Here is a 17,693-nt window from a genome sequence, read left to right as displayed (position 1 = left end):
CGTTTAGAAAAGCCAGGACTTTTGACATGGAAAAATAGATCAGGTATTGAAAAGTCACCTGAAAAATATTTCAATTATTATCATCTAAAGGAAACATCTCTTACCATAAAAAACATTGTTTGTGCATAATTAACCTTTGCAGTGAACAATTATATGCTACAGAAAAGAGATGAAAGAAGATGAAAAGCATCATGAGTGAACAAGCACTTCCCACTGGAAGGGTTATTACATTGTCATGGTATTACATCCTACCCTGCGTAGCAGAACAACCAGCTATGTAAGGCCAGTAGCTACTGAGGCAATCAGGGACATTTGACATTACACAAATGGCATGAAGTTAACCCAGGGTTAGACTCTCCTCCTCCTGATTCTCACAGATTTTGTTACAGGATGGTCTCTGTCAGATGATACCAATGTTTATTAATCTGTTTATTAATGTTTGGGCAATTAATATTGCTTTACAGCAGAACTGCCACATCAGGTCAGATTAGAGGTTCATCCCAGTCCAATTCCCATCTTTAACCATGCCTAGGGAAGGGTTTAAGACTAGTGCAAACACATGGCAATGCTTCTCCAGGACCCTCTGTGGCCACCACAGTGATTTCGCTCAGCACCTCCGTGAGCCAGATGCTGGCTTTCTGAATTTAGCAGCCATCAGTACGAATTTCTTCTATGAACTTGGCCACTCATTTTTGAAGCCATTCCCAATGTCCCGCAGCAAGGAATGCCCCAAGTTGTCTACACACTCTATGGGGGAAAAAAGAGCTCTTCTCCCTTTTTGTTTGTTTTGAAACTGCTGCTTTAATAAGTTTTTTTTTTTTTAATGTCCCCCTGTCCTTGCGGCAGAAGAGGTAATGAAGAGTAATCCCCTTCCACAATAGGTAGGCTATTGTAAAAAGAGCTGGGGGAGGGAGTTGATATCCCCCCTCATCACCTGCCGGAAAGCAGTATTTTTAGCAGTATTCCACCAAAAGCCAAACTCTGCAGGCACAACCATTTTCCTGCACAGCACACAACAATATAGCAATATTTCACTAATATTGATGCTAGTCCAACCATCCTCAGAAACACTGTGTGGCTTTAATTATTTAACCATCAGTCCACTGCCACAGATTAAAGGACTCATTATACAGACTTCTTGGGAGAATGGCGGGAAGAGAGTCAATTTTTAAAGCAAACCAGGGGTAGAAATTCAATTAGAAATGGGGATCTTACGCCCTGACTCAGGAGCAGGCTTCCTGCTCCATTGCTGTGTCATCTGTATTATAGTGGCACCGACAACGTACGCATGAGACTTTTTCCCCTCCAAAACACTATGGGCCCACACTGTTGCCCACCATGCAGCTTTGAGTAGCATTTGAGGCTTTGCAGGATTGCTGTGAAGAAGGACTGCTCAGTGTTTGCCCTAACCTGGCTACCACCTAAGGCTGCGCGGTGGCCTCCTGCTCCAGAAATGTGATTTTAGACAATGTGAGCTAACCAGGTTTTCAAGCTGGAAGCATTTATAAAGCATAATCTCTGGCGAGACAACAGAGGGGCCCTGGTTGATGGCAAGTCAAAGCGCTCAGGCCTGGCTGGGCATTGCTCACTACCAGAGGCTCTTTCCTGGGTATTAAGGGACCGCTAGGAAACCAGCTTCCCTTCAGTTATTTTGCATTGCTTTCAGGAATGCTGATGGAAGAATCACATTCAAGCACTTGGTGACCGTGCTGGGACAGGTTTGCCTTGCCACAGAGCAGCTAATGGTGGGATGAGACACTGTTAGCATCTGATGGCCTCCCCATGCATCTCCATTACTTTCTGCTGGGATAATTTATACAGTCTGCCTTCAATACAGGACGCTGGTCACACAGAGTTAAACAGAAACATAAGAGATTGCAGTTTTAGAGGGAAAACATTGCTTTCTTGGGCAGTACAAAGGGCAAACAATAGCAGATAGCATCTGGCTTCTGTTAGGATGCACAGTCTCTGCAAATTACAGCCCACATGGATTAGACACATCCAAAAGGCTAACCAGCGTCATCTGACGCAGTCAGCTTAATTCTGAATAAGCCCCTTCAGTTTCTGAATGCAATATAAACAAATAATAAATAAATAAATAAAAAGAGGCAGCTTAAATGTATACTGGGCATTGGGAGAACTTCCCATCAGCTTCAGAATCTAAAAAAGAAGGACAAAGCAAAACACAACAGACAAAGCAAGCACTCACCAGATAAAGGGAAGATGACATGAACAGCCCCTAGTGCCGCAACAGGGCTGCCACCGAGTACAACTTGCCCAAGTCTGCTGAATTTAAAGAGAAGGCTACAGAAAAGTAAACCTCCTGTGACACAGCAACCCCACAGGAGAAGGGGAAATGACCTGTAAGTCATTTCACTGCTGCAAACTGGAGTCTGAATTCATAGACACTGATTGCTGAGATGCTTGAGTTTGGCTAGGTTAAGTCAAGCAGCTATCCTCTTGTGGAGAATGCATGCAAAATATTTTAAAGGACTGGGAAAAAGCTCTGAACTTCACCATCCATTTTGGTTAAATTCATCTGCAGGTAGCTTCTTTCAGCTCCTTCTCACTTTCTGACAATGCCTCCATACTGGAAATCCTCTACTGTAGAAGCAGAAGGCTGCTAAGAAATCCTGCTCAGATGATTTTTATTAATGAAAGAAAAATTTAGGAGAGAGACTTAAAAAAAGATAAAATTAGGAGAAATTAATTTTTATGCTTAGCTTGATATAGAATTAATTGTCTTCAAATATAAATTCTTCTAGAATAAAACAACTCTGTGCACCACCAATACACATGAGATGTCTCCCCCATGTATGTGATACCTTAATAATTAGGGCATTCTCCATAGCTGAGGGAGATCAAGTTCAGTTTCCTCCTACGCCTAAGGAGATTCAAACTCTTTGGAGAGTGAGACAATCACCAGATATAGGCCATTTTGGGGTGGGTGTCTGGAACCTACTGCTGAAACTGCTCAATTTTGAATAAAAAGTGAAAGGCCCCCTTCAGCAGAAAGAGGTTCATGAAATCTGTAGGTGGGTGTTCCTAGCACAAGGGTGAGGAAGTCAGTCGGTAGGATCCGTGCTCCCCACAGTTGCTTACATGTTTTACATGAGCTGGTCACTGAACACATGGAGAGAAACAGGTAAACCATGGGAATTCACAGCCACAGTCAATCATGGGATATCCTAATTCCAAGGATATGTGACCAATAGAGTGGAATAAGGGTATGAGGAAATTTATCTTTCAAGAAGCAGGGGTCCTAGGTTTTGCTTTTTGACCCCTTTCCCTATCGCTACCGAGAGCATCTACAGCCCAGTCTGCCATTGATCTATGATGTGAAGGGTTTCTTTTTACCAGGCATTTCATTCATAGTTCTCTGAGGAGACAGCAGATCAATAAGGTAATGTGCCTCAATGAAGAGAAGAAACAGGATTCAAATATAGTGATTTCCAGACGGTCCCTTTACTTTTGATACTCCATGCCCAGAGAAACGCCCCCCCACCCCCCACCCCCACCCCGCTAGTTCAGCCTGGCCACACACAACCTGTCCTGCTCAAGGTCACCATCAGTAGGTCCTGCCTTGAAAGAGAAGGATGGTCATTCAATCAGCCATCAATCACTCAGCAGAAGAAAAAAAAACATTATGTATAATGATACTAACGCTAGTCAAAAATATATAACATATTAAAAAGCAAATCATAGCCATACAGCGCCGGCTGTCTAAAATGAGAGTTCAGGGTCACAGACAAAATTCATATGCCCTATCTTAATTTAAAAAAAGAGAAAAAAAAAATCAATCTGTATGCACTCCCTAGGCGTTTCACCTCTAATTGAAGAGTGAATTGTGTTTACTTACCTGCTCATGTTCTTGACTGTCTCTCAGCAAATGGATCGTGATTACACTACGTAAGATTGTTTGGCTTTTTTATGATCCCATAGGACTGGATTCAACAGAAATTCCACACTTTAAGAAATGTATGCAAGAAAGACTGAACTTTGAAAAACAACTTTATTGTATAAAAGAGAAAAAATTAGTTTTAAATACGGGTGGTAGCCCCTTCAATTCCTGCCTCCACAGCTGAAGCATGCAAAGGAGTTACCACTCATCTTAAAGGAAAAATAAAAGCTGTTTCATATTGAGACTAGCAAGGGTCAAGGACATTGTAGTCTATTGTCATCTTGAATGTACCTAAAATCATACTACGCCTTGTGTAGATTTATACACATAGGAAGCATCTCAGACTTTTATATGGTGCATATGCGTAATTCTGGGGTCTTCAGTTTCTACCTGTTTTAAAGGTGTTCAACCATACGAGCAGCTTAAGTGAACACAATGACACATGCTTTTCTCTGGTAAACACATTTACCACTCAAACATTGTCATCACCGAAGCAGAACGATGAACGCTATGCAGCATTTATGAATGAAGAATAATTTATCAAAACAAGCTGGGAATTTGAGTGAAAATGGATGCAATAATGAGAAATGCCACAGGAATTTAAAAGAAGTTCTAAAACTTTCAGCCAAACCACTTTCTGTATGTTTTGAGAACCAAAAATACAAATATATTGTCCTGACCCACTACTTTAATGTGATGGACCAGATTTTGGACTGCCATTTTTGTGTTGTAAAATGGCTTTATAGCTTGAGTAGCAGTAACTGGCTAGAGTATCTCCACAGATCAAAAGCATTGCTGGGTACTGTGGTTGCTACACCAGTGCTGATCTTCCAGCTAGTGGATGTAATATCACTGGACAGCTATTTATGTCTTGTTACATTCAACTGCAATACAGCCTCTTAAGCAGCTTTAAGTTAGCAGAGGCTTTTAGCTGTGGTCAGTTGTATTCAAGGCCGTAGTGGACCTAGGGATTGAAAAAAACATAAACTTAGTTTAAAATGATGTATCACATCTCATTCCCTGAGCTCTTTTGGGTACCTACTCTAACGTGTCCTTAGCTGTCTCAGTCATGCAAAGGCACCAGTATGTGTTTTCACCAAACTCTTACAAACCTGTAAGGCCTTACCTCCCCCCCCCCCCAGGCTTGACCTGAAACAAGACAATGCAGAAACCATGGGAAATTCATTCAAAAACAGAGAGAAGACCAAGCAGGTGGTAGAAACATGACCTTTCTCCATGAGGTCAAATAGCTTTATTGTGATTAAACACTACAATACAGTATATATCCATAAAAAAACTCTATAGTGTATATAAATTATTCCTTCCATTCAGTAATTCTTTCTTGTTTTTGTTTTTTAATTTCCATTACAGCTTTGGTACAATGTGATTTTATTATATTTTTAAATACTTTTAGCTTCACAAACTCAACACAAAGTACAAAACTAATCCGAATCAGGGATATTACAATCTACACAGTGGTGTTCAGTGGTAGGAAAAAATCTTACCTCAATGAATTCATGTCACTAGCTAAGCTATAAAGGCATACCTAGCAGACATGACAAAAATATGCACCATTAACCAGCAAACATTTTTTCAAAATTAATTTTATTTTTTTACAGATTTTCCAGCAGCAAATCACTTGAGCATAGTCAGTACTTATGTCCTCAACTGATTATCCTGTTGTGTTCCTCTTCATTTGAAGGCCATGAGTTATTTGTCAAATAATGCACCGCTATCCTTGTATATCCACACTAAGCCACAGTGTCAGTACTTGACCTGCCACCCTGCGTTATTAATGCTTGCACAGTTTGTCCTGCAGTTGGCAGAAATAACTGGAACGTTATTGGAGGGGCAGTGTGGCGCAAGCAACCGCAGGTTGTTCTGTGGGGCAGGAGGTATGACATTACAGTAAACAGGCATTCCAGTGGCTGTAAGTGTTCCTTGACCTGATTGATTAGGTAGCATGATTGGTTGTTGATATGATTGTTGTGGCAATCCTTGAGAACCCTGGGTCATTGGCACCTAGACAAGAACACAGAAACAGGCAAAAAAAAAAAAAAAATTAGTAAACGAATTAAAGTAGGTCCTGAGTATTCCTATTTTCCCACTATCTGAATTTGAGTAATACACAACATGTTCTGCCAAGATGTGGCACTTCCTGCTACGCAGAACTCTTCTCATCCATCAGCATCTACTTTTGGTAAGAGAAGGATTAAGGAGAAATCACTGTGCTCCTAGGTCTATTAAGTGGCTCTGTCATGATCTAGCTGAATGTGAATTTCCAGGATCAGTGCAGACAGGAAACTCAACGCTGGTATATCTAGGCCATCTAAAAGGTCTAAGTCTTCAACCTGATCATTAACCTTTAAAATACATTTTCAACATAGCAATTCTGAAAACTCAAGGGACTAATTTTACCCACACGCAATTCCCCCCGTTCCCATCTGGACTGCTGCAGTGTTTTTAGAGAAGTCAAGGGAAAAGATGACAGGCTGCTCAATCAGTGCAATCTATTAAAATGAATTAGAAGTCATTTAGTAAGATTCTTAACTTTCCAGAGGGACCAGTAGGAAACACATGCACGGGCCACCTCATAAGCTGTCCTCATATCTCACTGGATCCAGGTATAATGTTGGGATGATAAGGAAGTCTAGGTGACGTATGGTATTGGTAAAAATCAAGTCATCTCCTTCCCTTGCCCTCAAATTCAATAAGCATAAATCTATCTGGCTACAGTTTGATTTTAGTACACATGTAAACTCCCCTCTTTTAAGGCACTGGCAGGAGTCTTCACGGACAAGTAATTCATAACTGGGTCAGGCAAAGCACTCAACTTCATGACAGGGAACAATTCCGCAATAGCAAAAAAATGAACAATACTGTCCCTTATTTTTAAATTCTTTTTCTTCGCAGGAGGAAGTATAATTCCTTCATGCCTCATGAAGCTTTACTCAAACTGCAGGCTATAGTAAGTAGTTTACCTAAGGTATTCCTGATTCAGAATGAAAATTGGGAGTACTAAGAATACCCCAACAGGAAGCAAACCAACCCGCTTGACTTAGAAGGGTACTTATGAGGAGGCCTCCTGCCATGTACTGTCGTGATGAAGTAGTAAAGACCACTCTGTGATATGAGAACTTAATTTAATTAAGCATTCTCTGAGAAAAGCAGTCTTTACCGCTTCCACGTACCTGATAAGACGACATGGCTGGATACTGCACCATCATGCCTTGCACCTGATTTCCCTGTTGATTATTCATCAGGTTCTGGCTTTGGGGAGGCTGCTGCATTCCCATGAGACCCTGGAACCCCTGCTGCTGATTAGGCAAGACAGCCTGATAACCTGGAAGAAGAAAGTCATTTGCAAATAAGCTGCAGCTTAGAGGGGCAAAAAAGTAACAGCAGGTGATCCCATCATTTCTCCCTGCATTAGTTAAAAAGCCGCTCTATTTCTAGAGAAGCGTTACTAGAAATCAAAATCTATGGGAAATCAACATATGTCATGAGCTGGCAGCCCTGGCAGGCTAACTTTAGCAAGCAGCAATCTTTCCTTACGTTCTTCCACCCCACCCTAGAGACAACCTTGAGGGACACTTGACCATGGCACGTGACATAAAGCCCTGATTAGACAGAGGCTGCAAAAGACTTCTGGCTACTTCCTCAGAGGCAAAACTCCCATCGACTTTGAGGACACCAGTATTTGGCCTTTACAATCTAATCTGTCCGTTTACTTTCTTGGCTTCAAAATTATGCCTCAGAGAGCATCCCTCTCTTACCTTTCTCATAATGCAGCTGTCTAGCAGGGTGTAAGCAGAGAACGCTTTATTTAATCAAGAAGAACATGTGTATACACTCTGGCTCCTCCTTGTAAGGCTATGTTTTTTATATGATTAGAGCATGTTAAGGGTCATGTTCTGACCTAGTTGTTTGCTGACTGGCAAAGAGGAAAATCGCAACTTAGGGAATATCTGGTTTTCCCCTTTCCTCTGCTGACAGCACAGAGAGGGAAAGTTTGTGCTTTTGTTTTCCAACTATCGGCTCTGCATTCAAAGTCACCACCAACACTGCAGGCTTTCTGTTGGGACTGCTCCTTTAGGACTAAGTGAGAAATGGGCAAAGTTTGGATGATCTGGAGTGCAAAGCTGCTAACGAAGCAGAAGCATGGAAGGGAAATAAACTGCGAGTGGTGTGCTGTTTGAAGGCAATACGATCCAGCCAGAGAAAGAGCCTTGCTGGACAGAAGCGGGATGGCTAGGTGAAGCTAATAGTTAGAAATGAAGGACTTTGCAGAAAATGTGAGAAAGGAAAGGAAGACGCAGAAAGATCCTGCCTGTCCTTGAGCGATGCAGCCAGCCACAGGCATTACAAATCTGTGAATGTTTTTTCCTTAAGACATTCCCCGTTCTCTAGTCCTCCTATTTTTTTAACATTCAGTTATGCACTGCACTGTAGTGTTGTTCTCAGTATAAGCGTATTTCAGGCAAAGAAGAATTATCAGAAGGAACAACACTGTGTTATATTTATATGAAAAATGTGTGTCACGTCTGCTCAATTTATATTCATGAATACAGTATATGGTTCAATATACTCCACAAACTGGAAATCATCACCTGGGTATTTCTTCATTATGTAAAGAAAAATAAAGTATGCAATGTCTCTGTTTCTGCCAGTCTACCATGAACTGATAGCTTTCCTTTAAAATCCTTCTGAGGCAAGAGAAATGTAGGGTACCTCTGATCAATTTTCTGGCATTAAAGATGCCTTTTCCACAGATATGAGATTAATGTCTCCAGTCAACTGAACACAATAAAAAAATTAATTCCATGAGTGATTAACTTGGCTGGGATGTAGCATCAAACATCTCCCAAATGCACCAGATTATTATACATTCAAATATGCTCTTTTCCTAAGTACAAACACAGTGTCAGCATATTTTTTAGTCACAAAAATTACCAACATCAAAAGTGCTGTAACCGAGTTTACAGAAGGCTTATACAGCAATAATAAAATTTGAAGTCCTCTTCTGCTCCTGTATACCAATTATTGGTGGGGGGGGCGGGGAGGGGGGACAGACAGGATAGCAATAAGAAATTTAGCACTACTATTCTGGCATTTGCAACACTGAAAGTTTAAGCAGAGCGGAGTCAAATAAAACTGGAAGCAACAACAGATAATTCATTTTATGTCATTTGCGGCTATCAAAGTAAGTCCCAAATGTTGCAACGAGCTATGGCTTGATGGTGGACCAGGGAGCGAGGGAATCTAAATTGGTGAACGTAATCAAATGTTTGATCTGGGCTCACAGTGTTGGACCATGATGCAGTGGCAAAGTGGTAACTGGTGTTGTGCAGAGGCAGACAGACAGACAACCACCACACGGGTCAAGAATAGGGAAGCCCTTCTGTCATTTCTCATAAATATAACTGCATGACCATTATTTTAATCAGACTCCGCTGTATGTTTGAACGTACAGGTGTTTTTTCACCTCAGCTTTCTGTTCCATATTCACCAATATGATGAATTTGTTGCCTGGTACAGACACGTGTATCAAGCTGAAATGAAAAGTCTTGAAAATGACTAGGGATCTGTCCTTACGCTGAACACGGAGGCATCATCTCCCTGGGGCATTACAGTAACATGTAGCCCCTGCCCTGCCAGAATAATTCATGAAATCCTCCTCTGCATTAGCAGACAAATACTGCTTAGTACACAGTACAACCACTCTACGTTTTAGGTGCAGGAATGCAGAAAAGTGGAAAGGTTAAGAGCTGAGGTCCACTGGACTATGGGTTGTTATTTTCATGATCTTATTGCTCTTCAAGGAACTTAAGCAATTTCTCCTGTCCATGGGGCACGTGCACCCCTTCACTCCTGTCCCAGCATGCAGAGTCCTGCTACACCTCTGGGAGAGAGAAGTAAACCTCTTCTGCTTTCTCTGGGAGCTCTTTACAATGCTCCGACCACACAGAGGGACCTCAATACGAGCAGAAAAGCACTTCACACGCTAACAAACCTCTAATGTTATTAGATGAGAGCAAAAATATATAACACAAGAATCTCATCTCATTGCCTCCTGAATCTTCCTTTCCTTTAAGGGAAACTAAGTCACTTCTCTGGCCCAGACAGAGGTACTGTGGTCTCTTGATCACTGGCTCCCTTGACTTCTGTGTGGAAACTGGGGTGCTTAAGAAGGTTCCTCTGACCTGCTTGTACCCTTGCAAAGATGCTGGCTGTCATCTGTCCCTAAGTTACCATTCCTGGGCTTTCTTATGATTAGCATCCTTTGGACTATAACAATGTTATGAATGTCCCTCCTACCACAGAACACCAGCAGAGCATTGGCACTCTAGGTCAAAACTCTACTTCTCCTCAGAGGGCCTGCAAGTCAAGGGAAGGCACTTCTCTTTACCTGAGAGCAAAGTCTGACTCTTTACTACGTTAAATATACGAAGAAAAAGGCAAGTCCACCCCTTCTATTGAATATAAAAACCCGACCATGTACAAAAATATATGCCAATTGTGTAGAGGGGCTACAGAGTATTGAAAACGTGAATTCCTTTATCCACAATCAGATCTGTAGGCAAGAGGCAAATGCTGTGTGAAAAAAACAAAGCAGCTCAACTCTCTTATGCTAGATGGCTGCTGCTTTAGCACAAAAGCAAGGGGAAAGAATTGGCACTCTATGTGGCAATCCATTTGTAGCAGAAGCTGTTAATATCAAAAACCAACCGGTCTGATTTTTCCACCTCCGCAACCCAAACTGTGCAACCCTTACTCTGCGTACCACATAACATTTGGAAGAGATCCTTCTATATTTAGTGTGTGTTGATGTCTTCACATATTTTTGCACACTGGCCAGAAAAAGAATGGAGATGGGAGAACTGAAACTCTGTGTAACTGAAAGCATTAATGTATCAGCCTTTCAGTAAAGCAAAGCTCATGGAACTATACCATTCTAGGGTTTTTTGCTTTTGTTTTTTGAGGGGACAGACTATCAGAGATTGCTGTTCCTCCCAAATTATTTATTTTGTACACACACAGCAGTTTCCATCCTGAATTCAGCTTTGCCATGCTTTTGGCATGCTATTTATTTTTCGATGAAATGAAAATAACAACAGTGTTCTGGGAAGGCTGGGGAACTGACTGTAATGCATGAAAAGCCATGCATCGCTGGGCAGAGATGGATATTTTGGAGCTATACAGGTGTCAGGAAGTGAGGGAAAACAGGAAGTGGCTTTCTGCAGCAATAGTTTTCTTCATACTTGCTCTTTTGCTCATTAGCTTTCATACTACATAAAGCGTAATCCTTAAAAGCCTCTTTACTGCCCCCTGAGAACATACATACGTGGGTTATTTTCTAATGGCAGTATACATCAGATGAACCATCCTATTACTGCAAGCTCCAGGGCCTCTTTACTGCAATTATATCATCCTGCTCTATGTTATCTCTGCTACAAAGGAGGATTTTTTTAAATCAGGGCAAACATGAGAGACATTGTTAAACAACCAGAGGAACAAATCGTGCACAGAATTTCAATGAATGCCTCCGAGGAAAAATGAGCCTTGGATTGCAGTCTAAATGGAAGGGGCCATCATATTATCAAGGTAATTCTCTGAACCTTTATAGCCTGTATCACCATGCTGACAGTGAGCTAACTTAAACATCCCAGAGGGAGAAAAGACTACATGAAAGACCCACAAATGCTTTAATTTCTTAATGAGGCTACGGAGCTTAAAAGATAAAATGCAGTGGTCTCGCACCTCTGCCAGAAATGTCACCCAGAGCTGTAATTAAAGCCTCTTTGGTGCTCTACTGGCCTTAGCATACATCCTTCATGAATAGCACATCCAAGTTTGGAGGGACTGATTCTTTACTGAGTTTGGATTCGAGGCATATGTTAGCAAGACTGCTTTGTAATATCTATATCAGCACTTTGGGTAAAGAATAATCAGCACTTTGGACTAAGAAAATTTTGTCTGGCAAGAGTCTCCTGGACTACAAATCTTGCTGTACTCTCACCACTTGAGCAGCCTTTAAGGGCCTTTGCATGTTATCCCATTCGATGTAAATGCATAAATTCAGAGTGGCTTTAGTGTTTTTGTGCAAGCAAAGCCCAAGAGGAATTTGAAAGGGAAACCTCAGCGGGGCTAAATGGGCTGGGTGCAATGCTACACGGATCTGGCCATGCTGCATCCCCATCCAAAGCGATAGTAGTGCTTTTCTTGGATGCAGCCGCTCTGCCCTACGCTCCTTCCTGCAGTGCAGACCCATACCCTGGCAGGGTACGGCTCAGCCCTCCTCAGCAACCACCACGGGGAGCACTGGGAAAAGAAGGAATATGAGTTAACAAAAAGGTTCACTCCCATGAGAGGAGTGAGCACAATCTCTGGATGCGGGCACAAGGAAACACCCCTTGAAGGTACGGAAATAGTGTAACATCAAATTCTGTAGAAATGAGACCCAGTCCAGAGCGCTGTGCTCACTGCAGGTCCCTACGTTCACAAAAGACTCCAATAAACTGGAAAGGGCATAGAAGAGAGCTACAAAAATGATCTGATGTCAGAAAGTGTACCTCTTACTGGGAGACCTAATGAGCTCAATTTGCTCAATTTATTCAAAAGATAAAGCGGTATCTGCTGGAAAATAGCTCTTGCACAGAGTAGAAAAAGGTACAATAAAATTGCATGGTTGGAAGATAAACCTAGAAAATGTTGAGATTAGAAATAAAGCACAAAGTTTCAACAGAGCCTACTATTAACAGGGGGACAATTTACCTAGAGAGGAAGCACGTTTGCTATCACCTGAAATCTTTAAAACAAGGATTGACAACTTGCTAAAAGATATTCATCAGTTTAATAACAAATTCTGGAAATAAAGATAGGATTAGGGTATGCTCTGTGTCCAATATTATTCAGAGCATTAAATTACATGATCAAAATGGCCCTTTCCACATTTGAAATACTTATGAAAAATGTTAGCCAGTTAGCTTTTAATACTTTTCCTATCTTCCAATGAAAAGGATTAATCTTTGTGTGTGTGTGTGTGACAGGCTCCTCTGCCCTGTCTCTCCCCACTTTGATCATGTACTGGCATTGCCACAGGATTCACTCCACAAGAAGAGAACCGACTCGTGCAAGGTGGATAGTCTATGGGCTATTTCTGGCCTATTTGAGTTTACTTTGTCCCACTCAAGTAATGCTCAGTAGGTTTTACAGGTTGAAGAATCTGATCAGTATCATTTTCCACAATTTGGTCAGGTTGCCTTTTCCTTTATTTTTAAAAATGAGGTATGGGTAAGGAATAGAAGTGACTGGATGTGGTCTTTGCCCTACAGTCATAGAAACTAACAATTCCAATGATGTTACTAATTAGAGAGGACAAAATGTCATCGTACAACTACAGTTCAGTCATGCACACATCATCAGTAAGTTTGGTGAAGTTTTTGGCAACTCACTTATTTGCCAAAAGCTCTGAGTTGGTCCATCCCAAAGTACTGGCAAAACTGGAAGGAAGAAAAAAAAACGAAGCAAGCAGTTTGGAAAGATCAAACACTTTTTGTCTTGACAAAAAGAACCTTTTGATTCTCAAACAGCCCTTGAATGCTATCCATAAAATATGAGGAAAGAAAGTAAGGTTGGGGAAATGGGCTCTCTTCTCCACAGACTTGTTTTTAGCACACTTAGCCAAGCTGTGGGAGGCCCATACTGAAATCCGTTTCCAACAAAACCGAAAGCAGGAATTTGAGGCAAGCAACTTCTACCAGTCAGAACAAGGGCCCCCTGTACTTCAGGGCTCTGCCAGTCCCTCTTGCTGAAGCTCTTCTACCTCGTATGAGATATGAGTACTTCTGACTGGAATTGCAACCAGATGTTTCACCTCCTACATGAACATCAAAATTATCAGCTCTAAAATCTTTCCTATACATTGTTCACTCTACAGGATCATTGTTCCCAGAGTATCATGCTCAGAGGGGCTTCTCACGTCCATGCATTATGCATTAGATTTGGGTGTCTTCTGAGGAAAACAGTTTTTTCATTACGAAGCTGGTCATTAGTTGGCCAGTTTCACCACAAATGAAAGTCTCATCCAAAACATAGCTATAAAATTAAGCTGATTTTGACTTTAGCTTCACCTCTAAATGTCCGCAATTTGGAAGACTCCCACAGAAGACACACCAGTTAATGTCTCCCTGCTCGTGTGCCATTTTCTGTATGAGTTTGAAGACTTAAACTGCATCTTGTGCAGCTGGAATCCAAAACAATTTGTAAATAATTTTGTAGTTTAAGCTTAGATCTAAACTCCAAGACATGCTGTAAACCAAACTTGCCGCAGTTGATCAATCCATTCCTACTGTGTCTGCTTTTTCTCTGCAATACACTTAAAAATGTCTTGACCTAGTAAGGTATTTGCACTTTGTATTCAATATGAAGACTTCATGGATAATTTATGGGTGTAAACTGGATACCATGTGAGCTGGAAGGACAAATACATAATAGCTTAATGCTGAAAATCTGTCCCCTTCCCCTCAAAACATACCAGCATGCAATTGTGTTTATCAAGTTTGCACACACATACAAAGAAAAAATAAGAACACCTATGCCTCCAATAAAGGCGTCTGAACAAGCAACAGACAACTCAGAGATACAACAAGACTTACAACACACAGAATAGCACATGAGCCAATAAATAGAGCAGCATGCAGGCTCTGGTCTCCATACCACCCTCTATACTCCACAGGCACCAAATCGCAATATCATCAGAGGCCTTTTCAGATAAGTGACTTACAGTTAGACTTTTTTCATTTAAGGTACCATTCAGCTTAAAGCACATCCCATTCCAGCAGTATAGTCAGCAGGAGAAAGCATGGAGTATTATGCTATTTTTGTTTTCACAACTTAAAACTAATGACACCAATTCTTTCACATCGTGTGAGGTCAAAACATTTTTAAGCTGATGGCACTCCAGTTATATTCACTGAAAACACAGGACACTGTAAATACTCCTAAACTGATTATAATGACAGAGACTTGAATAGTTCTCCATGAAGCTGGGGTTATAAGACTGCTGGATTTTATATTTGGATTCTCAATACATAATTACTCCCATAACCTTAGTTCCCTGCCTCCTTAAATTACCCTTAGCTCGCTAAGAGAACATTCACGTTTCCTGAATCTGGTAACAGATCAACAGCCACATTTGTTGGTGGACCCACAGAGAAAGAACTGTATTCAGCTGTGTTAGGGAACTCAGCAAGATGTATGCATTAGAGAGAGACAAGCCGGTAAGATTTATTATCACAAGGGAAGGAAGAAAAATACTGATTAGAAGACAGCTTGTTCACTTCCCCCTCCCTTTCCCTCTCTGGCTTGCAGAACTCTTTATACCACGAAATCAGTTGTGCAAAACATGGTATTAGAACTCTTCCAGCTTCAGAAGAAGAAATCAAATTTGGAAACTGCCTGAGATTTTGTATTATTTCAAAGCAACCTATTTGTTAAATTTGGTAAAAACTACTGATGAAAATACCCGGGTACCAAAGAAAATGTTTTGTGGGTAACTGCTCTGAAATCCTCCATATGGCTAGTTAGCCTCCAACTGTTAGCACAGGATCTGAGTTATCTAGCTGAACTGCCCTCCTTGTCCTCTAATTTTAGTCTTCCTCAAACAGCTATGTGAAATTCTGTTTTTACCTGTTTTACATCTCAGAGACTGGAAGAAGGCCAAACCACAGAGCATCCAAGGCATGGCTTCCTGTGCTACTCTAGACAAAATAGGGGGCTCTTCTCTGCTGCTAACAAAATGGAAAAGCTAAGTAAACCCTCCCAATTCAAAAGATTTGCAGGATCAGGCCTCATAAACCTATTTTTAACTCTGCCTGTCCTTTACAAACTGGGAAAAGGTACATTAGTACAAAAGCTTAAGAGTGCTTTGTGCACAGGCTTTTCTCCAATAATAATAACTGTATAAAATAAAAGGCTCCATTTTCATGGTAGAAGGCCACCTGTTATGGTGGTTTAGATTAAGGCCAATAAGAAATCATGAAAGTAGCACTGCATATCACATGTGAAATTCAGCACCAAAGAAACATTCATTACATTTTCTTTTACTCTTTTTCTGTCCATTCCAAGTTCCATGTGCTGGAGACGAGGAGCAGCATGATTAAAAAAAAAAAAAAAAAGAAGAAGATTTGCATGTGCCTGCTCAGTGTCCCATGGGGGAAAACTATTTACACCCTTCTACCTCATCATCTAAGCAACTACCTTTATGGCAAATGTGCAAAATCTTGGGTAGAAAGAAAGAAGGTTTATGAATCACTTGAAGACGCATATCCACATATCCATTATTTGTCCATACCTTAACACCGTTCTTCTAAAACTCAGTGACCTCACCACCAAGTAAAAAAGCCCAGACAATTAAGAGATATGATTAAATACTTTCATTATATACCTAATAAAATCACATACTGTAACATCTTCTGAGACTAAAATTTTAATTAAGACAGGCTGGCATTTTGGCTTCCCGCCCCCCTCCATGTTTCAAGGGAACAGCAGGTAAGGTCAAATAAAAAGCTTATGTGATAAAATTGCATGAGAGCACTCCTAGGAGACCTGGCATTATTAACAAGAACATGAAGAAGGGCACAGTTGAACAGTTCAAAGATAAATGATTGCATTCAGTTTACTTTTCGCTATCAACTGGAGAACCTGAGAGAGCTGTTATTTGACAAGAAATATATATAAATAGGCATCAAAAGGAGCTTGAATGGATACAAATGAACAGGATTCAAGGCTGGGGAAATATTCTTCAGTTTAAAATCTGTGTTTATTCTTTTACTTCTCTATACAAAAGCTTTCCAAATTATAGGGACGGCTTTAAGAACAACCTGCTATTGGTAAGTGGCTTGATGCTGAAAATAAACTTGTTCTGGCTGAGAACCTAAAATCATATTATTACATGGAACTTTAATCACCTTATTTCATCCTCTTTTACATATACTTTTATTTTATGCTTTGAGATCATTTAGCTCTGTTTCTGCTCTTCAAAAACTTTTACAAAAATTATTTACTCTTCTCTTTGAAGAGAAATCTGAAGATAAACGAAGGGGCACCTCTTATAGACAGGGGTACGTAACTCAAAGCTTCTATATGGTTCAGAAAAGAAAATTCTGTTTTTAAGACAAAATCCTTTTATCTCACTTCAGTAAAAATACAGAGGGAACAGCCAGCTGCAAGCAAAAATAATTGCAACACAATAACGCAGGGTTCCATTACAGCAGTATAATTCCGGTAAAGCAGCTGATCCAGGATCTTGGCACTTACCCAGAGCCCGGAGCCTAACTTAAATGCATTAACCCAGACAAAGCATGTGCAGCTGTTTTGGTAATCTGAGGCTTCTGAATTTTATTGGAGATAAAAAAAAAAAAAAAAAGGCACTCGGCCAGCAAATGACACAGGTGATATATAGAGTGAGGAGGAAAGTATTTTATGCTTTTGAACTAAGGTAATCCATTGAGTCATGTGAACAGGCTCCATAGCTTTGAGAAGATGGACTTTGGAAGACTTTGCCTTTGGCTAGTGCGATGATCAAGGGTTCACACTGGAGTGAACAGGCAATGTAGCTGCCCAAAGCCAGCTGAGGCGCCTGCAGGGAGGTTACTGCCAGACCTGGAAAGCATTATTCTGAGAGGTGTGAAGCCTCCTGGCCCTCACATAGCTAAACGATTCACTGCATGCACTACAACCTTGTAAGCAGTTCTAGGGACATCAGTGAGGTTCCAAACAGTGCTACAGA

General features: G+C 40.9%; 1 protein-coding gene across 33 annotated transcripts in view; it reads right to left on the bottom strand.

The window, feature by feature from the left end:
* Window positions 1-5,117: 5,117 nt before the first annotated feature.
* Window positions 5,118-17,693, bottom strand: part of ARPP21 (cAMP regulated phosphoprotein 21) — a 148,338-nt gene continuing 135,762 nt past the window's right edge. For 16 of the 33 annotated variants that reach the window (XM_068935766.1, XM_068935780.1, XM_068935786.1 and 13 more), the window contains 4 exons: window positions 15,998-16,039; window positions 13,357-13,404; window positions 7,093-7,244; window positions 5,118-5,923 (listed from right to left, as the gene is read on the bottom strand). In XM_068935766.1, the coding sequence (XP_068791867.1) occupies window positions 5,666-5,923; window positions 7,093-7,244; window positions 13,357-13,404; window positions 15,998-16,039 (500 nt within the window). In that variant the 3' untranslated portion in view covers window positions 5,118-5,665. Of the gene's footprint in view, window positions 5,924-7,092; window positions 7,245-13,356; window positions 13,405-14,687; window positions 16,040-17,693 lie in introns of those variants that run through there. The other 17 variants (XM_068935783.1, XM_068935785.1, XM_068935801.1 and 14 more) reach the window with 4 other exon arrangements.

The sequence above is a fragment of the Struthio camelus genome, chromosome 2 (assembly GCF_040807025.1).
Source record: "Struthio camelus isolate bStrCam1 chromosome 2, bStrCam1.hap1, whole genome shotgun sequence".
NCBI classification, from domain to species: domain Eukaryota; kingdom Metazoa; phylum Chordata; class Aves; order Struthioniformes; family Struthionidae; genus Struthio; species Struthio camelus.
Note: the sequence above shows the minus strand (reverse complement) of the source record. Positions and strands in the feature narration are given on the sequence as shown.